The 11,848-nt window shown below is 37.7% G+C and overlaps 3 protein-coding genes across 3 annotated transcripts; all 3 read left to right on the top strand.

Moving 5' to 3' along the window:
• The first annotated feature begins 1,969 nt into the window (after positions 1 to 1,969).
• Positions 1,970 to 3,765, top strand: LOC133876424 (transcription factor MYB35-like). Its single transcript, XM_062314707.1, has 3 exons — positions 1,970 to 2,141; positions 2,248 to 2,377; positions 2,799 to 3,765. The coding sequence occupies exons 1-3, from the start codon at positions 2,009 to 2,011 to the stop codon at positions 3,640 to 3,642; spliced, it is 1,107 nt and encodes a 368-aa protein (XP_062170691.1). The 5' UTR covers positions 1,970 to 2,008; the 3' UTR covers positions 3,643 to 3,765.
• A 1,023-nt stretch (positions 3,766 to 4,788) lies between these two features.
• On the top strand, positions 4,789 to 7,886 carry LOC133876532 (uncharacterized). The gene is made up of 4 exons (XM_062314824.1): positions 4,789 to 5,297; positions 5,733 to 5,846; positions 6,011 to 6,298; positions 7,507 to 7,886. The coding sequence occupies exons 1-4, from the start codon at positions 4,842 to 4,844 to the stop codon at positions 7,705 to 7,707; spliced, it is 1,059 nt and encodes a 352-aa protein (XP_062170808.1). The 5' UTR covers positions 4,789 to 4,841; the 3' UTR covers positions 7,708 to 7,886.
• Positions 7,887 to 10,099: 2,213 nt separating this feature from the next.
• Positions 10,100 to 11,556, top strand: LOC133875427 (uncharacterized). The gene is made up of 2 exons (XM_062313562.1): positions 10,100 to 11,043; positions 11,172 to 11,556. The coding sequence occupies exons 1-2, from the start codon at positions 10,330 to 10,332 to the stop codon at positions 11,325 to 11,327; spliced, it is 870 nt and encodes a 289-aa protein (XP_062169546.1). The 5' UTR covers positions 10,100 to 10,329; the 3' UTR covers positions 11,328 to 11,556.
• Positions 11,557 to 11,848: the final 292 nt, after the last annotated feature.

Below are 11,848 nucleotides of genomic sequence, written 5' to 3' on the forward strand. Positions count from 1 at the left end.
CCCCCCCAAAACAAGTGTTTTAACATGGGTTGGCCTCCAAATTTTTTTAAAAAGATATCTACCTTCTTCAGCCAATAAATAAATAAATAAATAAATTTATATAGTAATTCATTCCCCCATAAAAATAATATAGAAAAGGTCTCTCACGAGATAATTTTGAAATAAAAATATTTATGAATTTTTTAAATCCAAACCCGAAAGTTCGAAAGGAAGCCACCAAAATTTTAAAAATAATAAATAAATAAATAAATAAATAATTTGGTCTTTCAAAACATGATATTACAAGTTTTTAACTTTTTTCGCCTACGGCCTACCCATTATTGTTATTAATTCAAAGATTCATTCTCTTTTCAGCCCTATTCCCATTTTTTTTAGTTTTCTCTTTTCGTGCTCCTACTTTTTTCGTTTTCTGCAAAGAATGCAAAAGCCTAGAAGAGACTCGGTATTTAATAAATCATCTTCCTCTTCTTCTATTTCTAATATTCTTCCTCTTCTTCCTCCTCTTCCTTTTCTCCTACCGAATCTCATTGTATTGTGTTATTTTGACCAGGTTAATAAAGTTAACTACTTTAATTACTAGCCTATGGCTGTTACGCTCCCACATAGGCCACACCTACTGTGACGTCCCACATCGCCTGGGAATGAGGATGTGCTTATATGTATAAATGCACCCTATATGACACAACGCGTTTTAAAGCCGTAATGGCAATGAACCTATCAGAACTCCGCAGTTAAGCGAGCCGCTGCGAAAGCAATCCTAGGATGGGTGACCTCCTAGGAAGTCTGGTATGGGGAGCCAAAAGCAGACAGTATTGTGTCATTGGGGGTGGGTCGTTACAAATGGTATCAGAGCCATTGCCCAGCCTGAGATGGTGGGAGCGTGCACAAGACCAAGAGGGTTGCCGGCGGGCACTCGCTGGGATGCCAAGAATGGGGTGATCCCATGAGGGTCGCCAGCGAGGACGCTGGGTCCCAAGGGGGGTGATTGTGACGTCCCACATCGCCTGGGAATGAGGATGTGCTTATATGTATAAATGCACCCTATATGACACAACGCGTTTTAAAGCCGTGATGGCAATGAACCTATCAGAACTCCGCAGTTAAGCGAGCCGCTGCGAGAGCAATCCTAGGATGGGTAACCTCTTGGGAAGTCTGGTATGGGGAGCCAAAAGCGGACAGTATTGTGTCATTGGGGGTGAGTCGTTACACCTACATTGACAAACAACAAAGAAAACTTGGTAAAGTGCTAAGTTGTCTAGGTGTTTTATTGTTTTGGTGTAGGCATGTTATTATAAGTGAAAGCGAATGCCAAGTAGTCTCTCGTTCATTATGTTGATTTTGTTTTTTTCTTTCTTTTTTCACATTAATTATAGGATATTGATGCTTCACTAGTGAAAATAATGAAGGAAGAGCTCAAATATTATATGGATTCTAAACAGTTTATATTCACGCAAGCACAGTACATTGTTTTCCTTGTTGCAAGACCCTTAAAGGGTTTTCAATATCATTTCTGATTATCTTCAAAAAGTTTCTCTAGCTTATCAAGCTTGTGATTATTAGAAACTAAACCAGAAGTCATTTCCTTTACACAAGGAACTAATAAATATAAACAAATCCATAGTTTATTCTACGTTTAACCAAATATTTCACCCAATTCGAACCTGACTGAAATGCTCTTGAAGCCAAGCATGTGAGTATGGTGGAGTTAGAGAGAGAGAGAGAGAGAGAGAGAGAGAGAGAGAGAGAGTAATCTTTATTTCCATCTCAAACCGTTGATGCGAAGATGCCATACATCATGCAGATTATGTTAAATGGGAGCTAAGCCCCATGCTTTTCTTGCTTCCACACTTGTTATACCTTTAATCCCTTCTCCTTCATCCTCTCTTTCCTCTCAAAGAGCATTTCATTTACAAAGGGAAGTTGTTTCAAGTCTCATTACTATCATCGTTCGTCGACCCCTATTGATCTTATCTTTACTTTTTGTTTCCTGCTTTGTTTTTGATTTTCGATGGTAAGGCCTCCTTGCTGCGACAAGCTGAACCTTAAAAGGGGTCTCTGGACTGAAGAGGAAGATGCAAAGATACTTGCATATGTCTCAAAGCATGGCACAGGAAACTGGACTGCTGTTCCTAAAAAAGCAGGTTGGTTCAATCTCGATTCGATATGGAGTATATATATATAGAGGACCAGAATTAATCCACTTTTACTAACAATTTATATAATACTCTATGTGAGGATCTTCTCCAGGACTTAAGAGATGTGGGAAGAGCTGCAGACTAAGGTGGACTAACTACCTGAGGCCTGATCTTAAGCATGACAACTTCACACCTCAAGAAGAAGAGATGATTGTTAGGCTTCATGCAGCCATAGGTAGCAGGTGGAACTTCTATACACTTTCTTTCTTTCCAAATGCCTTCCTTTTGCTGTTTTTGTTTTTGTTTTGCTTTCCCATGCGTTATGTTGCCATGCATATAACATTATAATAATTGCTGTTATCTCTCATAATTCTAATTGATTTGAAAGCAATAGAAGTCTGTGTCAAAGCAGAGTCATTCTAGCTGATCTTGTCTTGTTGTCTCCACCATCTGCTCTAAATTGGTTTGAAGTAAAGGATCCCGGCTTTCTCCCCAATCCCAATCCATCATCCTTCTTCCTAGTATATATTTCTAACGAACCAAAACGTGTGAAGCTCATAATAAACATAACTGCCAACTGTTTTAATGGTGTGTTTTCTGTTACAAGTGCAAGTATAATGCCTCGTCTCTCTCTCTCTCTCTCTCATGGTTTTTGTCGCTCAGGTGGTCCATCATAGCCCAACAACTTCCTGGGAGAACAGACAATGATGTCAAAAACTACTGGAACACCAAGTTGAGAAAGAGGCTTTCTGAAATGGGAATCGATCCCGTTACTCATAGGCCCTTCTCTCAAATACTTGCTGACTATGGAAACATTGGTGGCCTCCGAAAACCCGGGACAAGAATTGGATCTCTCAACAAAGATTTGAAGAGTGCAGTTATGTTTAAATCTGAACTATATCCAGCCCCATTTCAAGCATTCCAAAACATCAACAGCCAATTGATGCCTGCAATAATGGCAACCCAAGATACCCTTCTGAATTACAATCATACTGACTGCCGCTCATTGGATCTTCTGGCCGAGCTCCAGGCTATAAAACTGGTCACAGAGGCCTCAATTTGGACCAAAAACAAGACTATCCCACCGCCGATAATCTTTGTTGAAGACTCGTTGCCGTCGCCCTCGCCCTCGTCGTCTTCGTCATCATCTTCTCCTACTTGTTCCACTGCAGCTCAAGAAAAGTCACCCCTAGACTTCAGCTGGCATGACTTTCTTCTTGACGAAGAATTTCTACCAGCTGATCCACAAGAAGAAGAAATCATGGCTGAGAATTCATCAAAGGAATTGAAGAGCCAAAAACAAAACGTGATACCTCAATGTGAGACCAACAATGAGGCTGCTATCCAAGAATCAGTTAAAGCTACAGGAATAGAACGTGCAGTCCTAAGCAATGACTGTCAAACTTCATCACTCTCTGGCATTTCTTTTGTGGAAGCCATGCTAGATCAAGAACCAGAAATGTTCTTAGACTTCCCAAACCTTTTGGAGGAATCACTCTACTACTGAATTCCCCTCCAAGTTTGCAGAGGGCATAGATATATGTAATGGGCTGAGCATATGGACTTTTTTTACTGTTTCTTTTAAACCTCTTCTGCATTTATGGGTTCATTGTGCTTTTAACCATCGATTTCTAATACTTTATTCCTAATATAATGCTATATTTCATGTAATTGAATGGATCACACTACCTGCTCTTTTTCCAGCGGATCATCCTCTAATTGAAATTGTATTTGTTTCGAAGTTTGATCTTCCTTCGCATGCATAGATCTTGTCGATCGGTCAAATTTTTGTTATGTTACATCTAACAGTTCTACGTAGTGTTATGTTCATTTAAAATTTAAATAATGTGAGAATATATTCACTATATGACATATATATATCGTTAAATGTGTAGAATTTAATCTATACCATAAAATAAATCATTTTCATTTCTTTCCTTGCGCGCCCCATAAGAGAGTTTAGCATTAACATCTCATTGTTAATTCAAAATTTCTATTGGAAATTTAGTCTGATTTATCTAAATCAAGATCTCCATGTAAAGCTAATTTCACTGTAAATTTCTTAATTTTTTATTTTTATAAGTACGAGAAATTTTATTAAAAAATGCAAAACGCAGTCAAGTACACAAGGAGTATATAAGAGAAGTGTCTAAGACGGGGAAGAAAAAAAAAAAGAAAATCATAAAAGTTAATCTCTAAGGGAGTTAGGAACGCAGCAGTCCAATTAAGAGAACCTGCGCTATGTGTGGATTTTTCATTATAATTTAGTTTTAAAAATCTTTTTACGAAAGCATCTTAAAAAAATAACAAAAAATATAAATAATAATAATGAAAATATAAGTTATAGAAGAATTCATTAAATTTAACAACAGTTAATTTTTGCCTTATGGTGACGGTTGGATAGATCGAATTAAACAGACATTAAACAATAAAAAAACCAGTCATAAAATGCTACTTATCATAGATTTAACCACATTCAAATCATTTTAAATATTAAAATTTTTAAAAGAATTCTTAGATTTTTCTTAATTCATATGTATCTTACTAAGTTGTATATTACATATTAAAACCTGAATCATAATGGAGGATTATGATCCAAATATTCTTTTTTTGTGCCAATAAACGACTTGTCGCACGTAGTTAGAATCTCGTATTTTAGAATTAGAAGCAGAGAGAAGAAAACGATAATTCACGGGAATCGGAAAAATGGTGGCCATATCGCTGTACAGAGGAACCCTTCACAGAGTCCCCGACGTCGCTCGTCGATGGCTTATGCCAACCCCTAAAATCTCCCTCAGAGATTTCAGATCCCTCCTACACCGTCGCTCCAAAGCCCTCTCTCGCCTCCACTCCCCCACCGCCACCTCCTCTAACCCTAACCCTAGCTCCTATTCGAACCAACAAAATGGAGCCCCGAAAGAGAACCCGTCATTTTTCGAGCCTAAATTGGAAGCGGAGAAGCTCGGTGATTGCGGAGAAGGGCCGTCGGGTGAGGAAAAAGATCAGAGAGGATCGGACGGCGGAGGTGATTGCCCGATGAAATTGGTTGATGCTTCCGATCCGTTGCCCGAGAAAGCTTCTGGTGCGATTGATGGCGTTGCCGATGAGCAAGCTTTGCCGGTCGAAACAAAACCGGCTGACCTGGCAAACCTTAATTCGGAGGTACTCTTGCAAATTGTAATGGAAAATGTGGTTGTTATAAACAGATTGTTTCAAATCGTCCATAAAGTTCAGGGTTTTTGTGAATGATCGATAGCTGGTGGTGATTTTGGTAATGAGGAAATATGCGCTGAAAAAACAGTTACACATTGGTCACCAATTCATAAGCAACTAGTAATGAAATAATAGTCATTTAGAAGCAGTTAAGTAGATAAACATTATCGGAGGAGGTGATGAATTTCAAATCATATTCCTTAAGAAGCTTAGCTTATTCGAGAATCATAACGTTTTCCTTTACGATTAACCTGGAACACATTTTACATTTCTCATCAAGTACTAACTAACATGGATTTTAATTCCCAAATTACGTGTTTATAATTCTTCACCCCCGCTCTTCAGCTATGCTTGTTAACTGTTCTTATTTGTCTTACTTGCTAGGTAAGCAACAAAGTTGATGTGTTAAATGGTAGAGAGAAGAGGAAAAGGGAAGTTGAGGATAAGTTGCAAACTTTGAATGCAAAGAAACATAATCTAGTACAAGCGCTGAAGCAGGTAAGCTTTGGTTTTATGCAGCTCTAGTGTGGGATGAGAGATGTTTTGAAGTTTCGGGCTTGCCTCATAGCTATATTTTGTTTTAAGGCTTAAGTTCTATATTCTTTTTATTGCTCTGACAATGATTTTGATATTATATAGAAACAATTGATGGTGGTTGTCAGATCTTGAATGCAGAGGAGGAATTAAAAAGGCGAAATAGTATGCAAGGAATGGCAATTCGCCCATCTGTTCCACTTCAAGTGGATACCACAAATGATACTGGATCATTGACTAGGCATGTTACTCCTAGGACAGGCTCGGAGGCAAACCTTGGTGGTGATATGGAAGGGGGAGAAGCTGATGATCCTTTAAACCATAACATTCATTCTCGCCATATGCTTCGGACGAGCAGTATGTCACCATCTTCAGAGTCTCCACTTAGAAGGCCTGCCTATAATCAACACAACATGGTAATGTTTCATAATTGCTACAACTTTTATCATGCAGATAAGTATCTAAGTATGTTTCTTTTTATAAGTTTGAATTTCCTCCACTTTGAAGGCCTGCCTCTTTTCACATTTGCTTGACTTCTGATTGTCACGATAGTTTTGTCATTGTGTTTTTGGTGAGAACTTATAAATTTAAGTAGACATATTTTTTGTCTAGAGTTTAAGGTAGGACTGTCAATTGGGCCAGGCTGAGCTGGTCCCATGCGAATACCGACTCATCTCAATAAATTAAGCACTCATTTTAGGCTCAGCTCATAAAACCTTTAGCAACATATGGAAGGTCCAGGTTTTAGGCTGTTGTAAGATATGAGCTGTGGGCCAAGTTCTGTCTGGTCTGATTTAAAGAATGGAAACAATAACAGAACAAAATGATATATCTTAAGAGGAGCCATTGAGATGTAGCTCAAGCTTCACTTCCTCCAAATCTAGGAATAGAGAGGAGGGTAAAGTTATGAGTGCAAAACCCATTGGGTGCTTGTGTAAAGTACCAATAAAACAAATGGTATCTGGTGAAGGGATAACTTGAAACTAGACCTGAGGTTTATGTTTCATGTTATCTACCATATTGTTCTTAAACAAATCTTATGTGGTCTACAACATAGAGACATAATGCAAACGTCTGGTGTATTGGACATGTATATAGATTTAAAAACGTGGCTAAATGTGAAAGCTGGGCACCTTAGATAAAAATCAGAGAAAAATAGTAGAATTTCAGAATTGACATTAGTTCTTCATCTAGCACCTTAAGAAGTCAACTTGTGAGTACTTAATTGCCAGGTTTGTAATGGGCAACGAGGAGGGGATCTTGAACAGTAATTAGCAAGATATTCACATCTAGTAAGTGTAATATATGGCTTCTCTAGAAATAGTATTATTTCTCACTGGCTAGCTACTATCAAACACAAACTTTGTTGAGTGCACAAATGTTTTGGGTTGGAGCTTGACAAACCATATAACTTGAAGAAAGAGGAAGAAAGGGTTTTTCAGTTAGTCCCTTTAAGTTTGATTATATCCCCTTAAAGGTCCATGCATGATTAGGACCCATATTTTTCTGTGTAGTGGTATGACACGCTGGATAACTAGAAAGGGCTTGCTAGAATTCCTTGCTTTGGTTACTTATGATGAAGTACAGCAGCATATTCATTTTTGGATGTCACATTTTTATGAAGGTTTCACACCCCTCGCGAGCAACTATTGGGGTTACCGGTAGTCCATCACGGTTTGCTCTCGCAGGGCACCAGGGGAATCCTGCAAACCTGCCCACGTTATCTGTATCAGGAACAAATTATGTTGTATCCTCTCCTTCTCCCGCAGCATCTGGTGGTACATCTGCCTTTAGAGATACTCGGCTGCCTAGTCCGTGGAATTAGAAATGCTATCATCATTCTTAATGTTTTATCAGGCTCTGTTTTCTGTTCCTGCCAAGGTATGTAATCATCTGATCGAGCAATGCTACAATGAGTTGAGCACCTCTTTGTGTTGATTACCCTGAGCCACTGATGTAGTCTCTGATCACAAATATATAAATCTTGGTTTATTTGCCATGTCAGCATATGTGATCTAAGAAAATCAGAAACTTGTTCTTTGTATCATCCATTCCAATTCGAATCAGAGGACGACGTATATTATTGGCCATGTCTCGGCACTGAAATGTTGTTAACAAAAAAATTCTTACAGATTTGATCTGTACAAAATAATTTTTTAAAACAATTGAAAAAACTAGACTGACGTTTTATTTTCATTTCTTATGGTCTTCAGATTTTACACTGTTGTCTACCCTTTGATGATTTTGCTCTGGTAATCTCTGAGTTATGAGAGAGATCTATATATTTATATTTGATATGCAATCTCAGAAACAAATGTGCTTGTAACGGTGTTGAGATGTCCTTGCATGAGATCGAATCTGTATTTCTTAAATAGTTTGTTCTCTTCTCTCAAAGAATCATTTCCCAACCATTGAGCACTCTGATAAAGCCTCATGTTGCCATTTTAAATAAATGAGATAGATTTTACTTAAAAGCATATGTACTTTGATCTGAAATTGTGTAAACTGCAATATTAAGGTAAAGTTAAGTTCGATTGTTTAGGTTCATCAGAGTTCCGGAAAAACCTATCATGTTAACAGTAAGATCTATCAAGATTTGCTATTTAATAGGTCTTATTTAGTAAGTTGAACTTGAAAAACCCAAATGATGATATTAACATATTATTTAACCATTCTTTATTTACTTGAATCTGAAGCTTATCAAAATGTCTTGATGGAGAAGAGTTGAGATCAAATATTGGAATAGTTTTGGTAAACTTATTGGACTCGTTGATACCTGTGAATGATGGCCATATGTTCTTACTTTGATCCAAACTTTGGCCCATATGCAGAAAAACTGTCAGTTCGGACCAATGTCGCAATGGCATTGCTGGAATGTGTGCCAAAAAATAAATACAGAGAGAGAAGAAAAGATTTTCGAAATATCTTTTCCCGAGGCATTAAATTCTTCCCTTTTTTCCCTGCCTTTTAAAATTTTCTTTTATTTGATAAGAAATTAAAAATGGCATGGCATCCTAGAATACTTTCTGTTTGCTTTGTGGCATCTAAAAAATTTGTCTGGATGGGAAGATCGTAGAGGTGACAGAGCATGTTCTTGATTAAAAAAATAGAAAATTGTTTTTGTTTCTTATGATGCATGTGCTTTTGTTTCATATTTGCTTGGTACCTCTTTGATTCATACATCTTTCCAATTTTATAATGTAGTTCCCCGAAATGGCCTAAAAATTCGGTGTGAGCAAGATAGCCATGTGCTTCTGTAGAAAACGAAATATAATGGTTGATGGACATGAGTTCCATCTTAGCCTGTCCCATTCTGTCTCTACTGTAGTTGTACTATTGTCTAAGTACGAAAAATTGTCCCCGTTATCAATGAATCATTGGGTTCTAGGGGCCCATAAATCAGGTATTTTTACGTGTAAAGTTATATAGTTCAGTCATTCTTAGTAAAAATGTGATATTGTTGCATCATCCTAGTAAAATGTGAGTGCAATAGAAATATAGTATTTAACATTTCTCCATGTAATAAGAATCAAACATGGGTCATCTAGTCACCAATTCGGGTTTGGCTTGTTTTCGATTATTAAATAGTTAGAGATTTTTGTAATATTGGAGAAGAAATTATTAACAATGATAAAGGCCAAAGTTTGTCTTGCAATTCAAATTGTCCCAAGAGATCTCCAATTATTTAATCTCCGGGGTGAGCCAAAGTCTATAAAAAGTAGACCTCGATCATGTATTTCTATTTCTGAAATTTTGTCATTCATGGATAGACATATGATCTTGATCTAAAGTTAAATGAATCGCAATAGGTAAAATTCTTAATTAGTCTATTAAATAATCTCTTTTAATATTAACCATTGTTATGAAATTAAATGATTTAGATTTTTATCATATTAGTTTATTGCCGTATTTTATTTTAATTACTTAGCTAAAATATGAAAAATGTGATAAATACCAAGTCGTCAAAAATAAATATGATAAAATCTGGATTACGATACTGAGTAAATAGCACCCTAATTTTTTTTATTTGTCTAAATTGTTAATAATTTAAATGGTAAATATAAGAGAGTTGTAAAGATTTAGGGCAGCCCACTCCCTTTTGAGCAGGTAAACCCTGTAAAAAAAATCTCTTTAGAATTATTAGTAATTTAAATTATGGTAATTATGACAAAATCATTGACAAATTTATACTAAAATATCTCGCATGAATGCAATATAAAAAGTTAAAAACAGATCAGTCAATGGTCAAACACATCACAGACCTCCCATGTCCTCCGCCCCCGGCGCATGTTAGAACAAAGCCGCATTAGATCTCGTCACTCACCGCACAAGTCCCTATCCAATGAACCCCACCACTGAGTACTGCCCATCCCCCACCCCCACAACACAATAAACTCCCCTCGCTCCCTCCATTTTCTTCCAATTATCCCCACCAACACCCCACAAAATGGCTCACCATACCACGCAACGGCGCAACTTAGCAAACCCAGAACCAGAACCCAAGCCATCGTCCATGGATCCCACTCTCAAAAAGCACCCCAAACCCACCACCACCACCAAGACCACCCACCACCAGATGAGAGCAAAACCAGATCCCTCTAAACCCTCTTTCATGTCCCACCATCACAAAGTCCGTACACCCCAAAAGCCTACTAATCCAACTTTTGTAGACACCCATTTGCAGGCCAAAGCCATGACAGTTTCTATGGTTGATTCCTCCAAGTTTTCCCTACCCAGACCAAAGCTAGAAAGAGATAGTAGAGCGACAAAGGATGTTTCTAAAGGCAAGTTCGAGAGATCGTCCAAGGAATTGGATAAGAAGCTTCATGTAGTGAAGGTGAATGAGAAAAAGAAAGAACTTGATGAAGGGCTTGATTTTGAGGGACTATCAGAGAAACTGAAGGATATAGAACTGGAGGATCTTCAAGATGGGCGTGATGGTAAGAGACCGTCGGTTTCATTGGCTATGAGAGGAGGCAGAAGGAGGTCTTTCTGTGGCTCACGGGTGGAGCTAGCAGATGTCTTTGCAATCACTGGTGTGAAAGTGGTTTCAGTTGATATGCCACCGTTTATGCAGATCCATGCTGCAGAATGTGCAAGAAAGACTTGCGACAGTATGGAAAAGTTATCTTCCAAGACCCTTGCCTTAACTATGAAGAAGGTAATCTAATTAGGTCCTGTTTTGGTCAAAACTCCTCATTTAATTAAGGTTGTTGATTTTGTTATGTGGGTATGTGAATTTGCGATTGACTGGTGAACCATTTTTATGGGGTGGCTGTGATTTTGCAGGAATTTGATGGGGTGTATGGGCCAGCATGGCACTGTATTGTGGGGACAAGCTTTGGGTCTTTTGTGACACATTCAGTTGGTGGGTTTATGTATTTTTCAATGGATCAAAAGTTGTACATCCTCATGTTCAAGACCACTGTACAAAGAGCAGATTGATTTAGATGAATAGGAACACTTGGCAGATAAACTATTATTAGAATAGGTAGTTTTGGAAGGCTAAGGGTAGTTACCCTCCTGAATGCACTGTGATTGTACATGGCTTTTGTTCAGGAAAACAGATGGAAGTTTCTCTTTTCTTTTTGTTCAATGACCTTTTTTAAGTGGTCTAAGATAGTACTTACTTTGTAATTGTTGGGTTTTAGTAATAGAGAATCCCTTTTTACTATGTTCTGCTTCAAATTTCTTAGTAATTTCCTTCTTCTTCTTCTTTTTTATCTATTTTTCATCGGAGGAAATTTCATCTCATGTAAATGTCCAACCTTTCGTGCTCTACTTTGGTTTCACTCGGTGCAATGTAATGTGGCATGGCTTTCATTCAGTTATCAGTTACTTACACGTTACCCTCCTGAGTCCTGAGTCTCCTGACCATAGCTGCCTGCAGTCAGCAGAAGCATTTATTTTAAGATGATGATAATTTTAGTGCCTGGTCCACAGCAATAAAAAGGGTTCAGATGCAC

This window comes from Alnus glutinosa, chromosome 8 (genome assembly GCF_958979055.1).
Source record: "Alnus glutinosa chromosome 8, dhAlnGlut1.1, whole genome shotgun sequence".
In the NCBI taxonomy this organism is placed as follows: domain Eukaryota; kingdom Viridiplantae; phylum Streptophyta; class Magnoliopsida; order Fagales; family Betulaceae; genus Alnus; species Alnus glutinosa.

What these genes read in the sequence shown, in the direction of transcription:
- LOC133876424 (XM_062314707.1), top strand. Translation starts at nt 2,009, where the DNA reads ATGGTAAGGCCTCCTTGCTGCGACAAGCTGAACCTTAAAAGGGGTCTC. An exon ending in TGCTGTTCCTAAAAAAGCAG is followed by an intron (nt 2,142 to 2,247) that starts GTTGGTTCAATC and finishes GATCTTCTCCAG; the next exon opens with GACTTAAGAGATGTGGGAAG. An exon ending in CATGCAGCCATAGGTAGCAG is followed by an intron (nt 2,378 to 2,798) that starts GTGGAACTTCTA and finishes TTTGTCGCTCAG; the next exon opens with GTGGTCCATCATAGCCCAAC.
- LOC133876532 (XM_062314824.1), top strand. Translation starts at nt 4,842, where the DNA reads ATGGTGGCCATATCGCTGTACAGAGGAACCCTTCACAGAGTCCCCGAC. An exon ending in TAGTACAAGCGCTGAAGCAG is followed by an intron (nt 5,847 to 6,010) that starts GTAAGCTTTGGT and finishes GGTGGTTGTCAG; the next exon opens with ATCTTGAATGCAGAGGAGGA. An exon ending in CCTATAATCAACACAACATG is followed by an intron (nt 6,299 to 7,506) that starts GTAATGTTTCAT and finishes ATTTTTATGAAG; the next exon opens with GTTTCACACCCCTCGCGAGC.
- LOC133875427 (XM_062313562.1), top strand. Translation starts at nt 10,330, where the DNA reads ATGGCTCACCATACCACGCAACGGCGCAACTTAGCAAACCCAGAACCA. An exon ending in TTGCCTTAACTATGAAGAAG is followed by an intron (nt 11,044 to 11,171) that starts GTAATCTAATTA and finishes GTGATTTTGCAG; the next exon opens with GAATTTGATGGGGTGTATGG.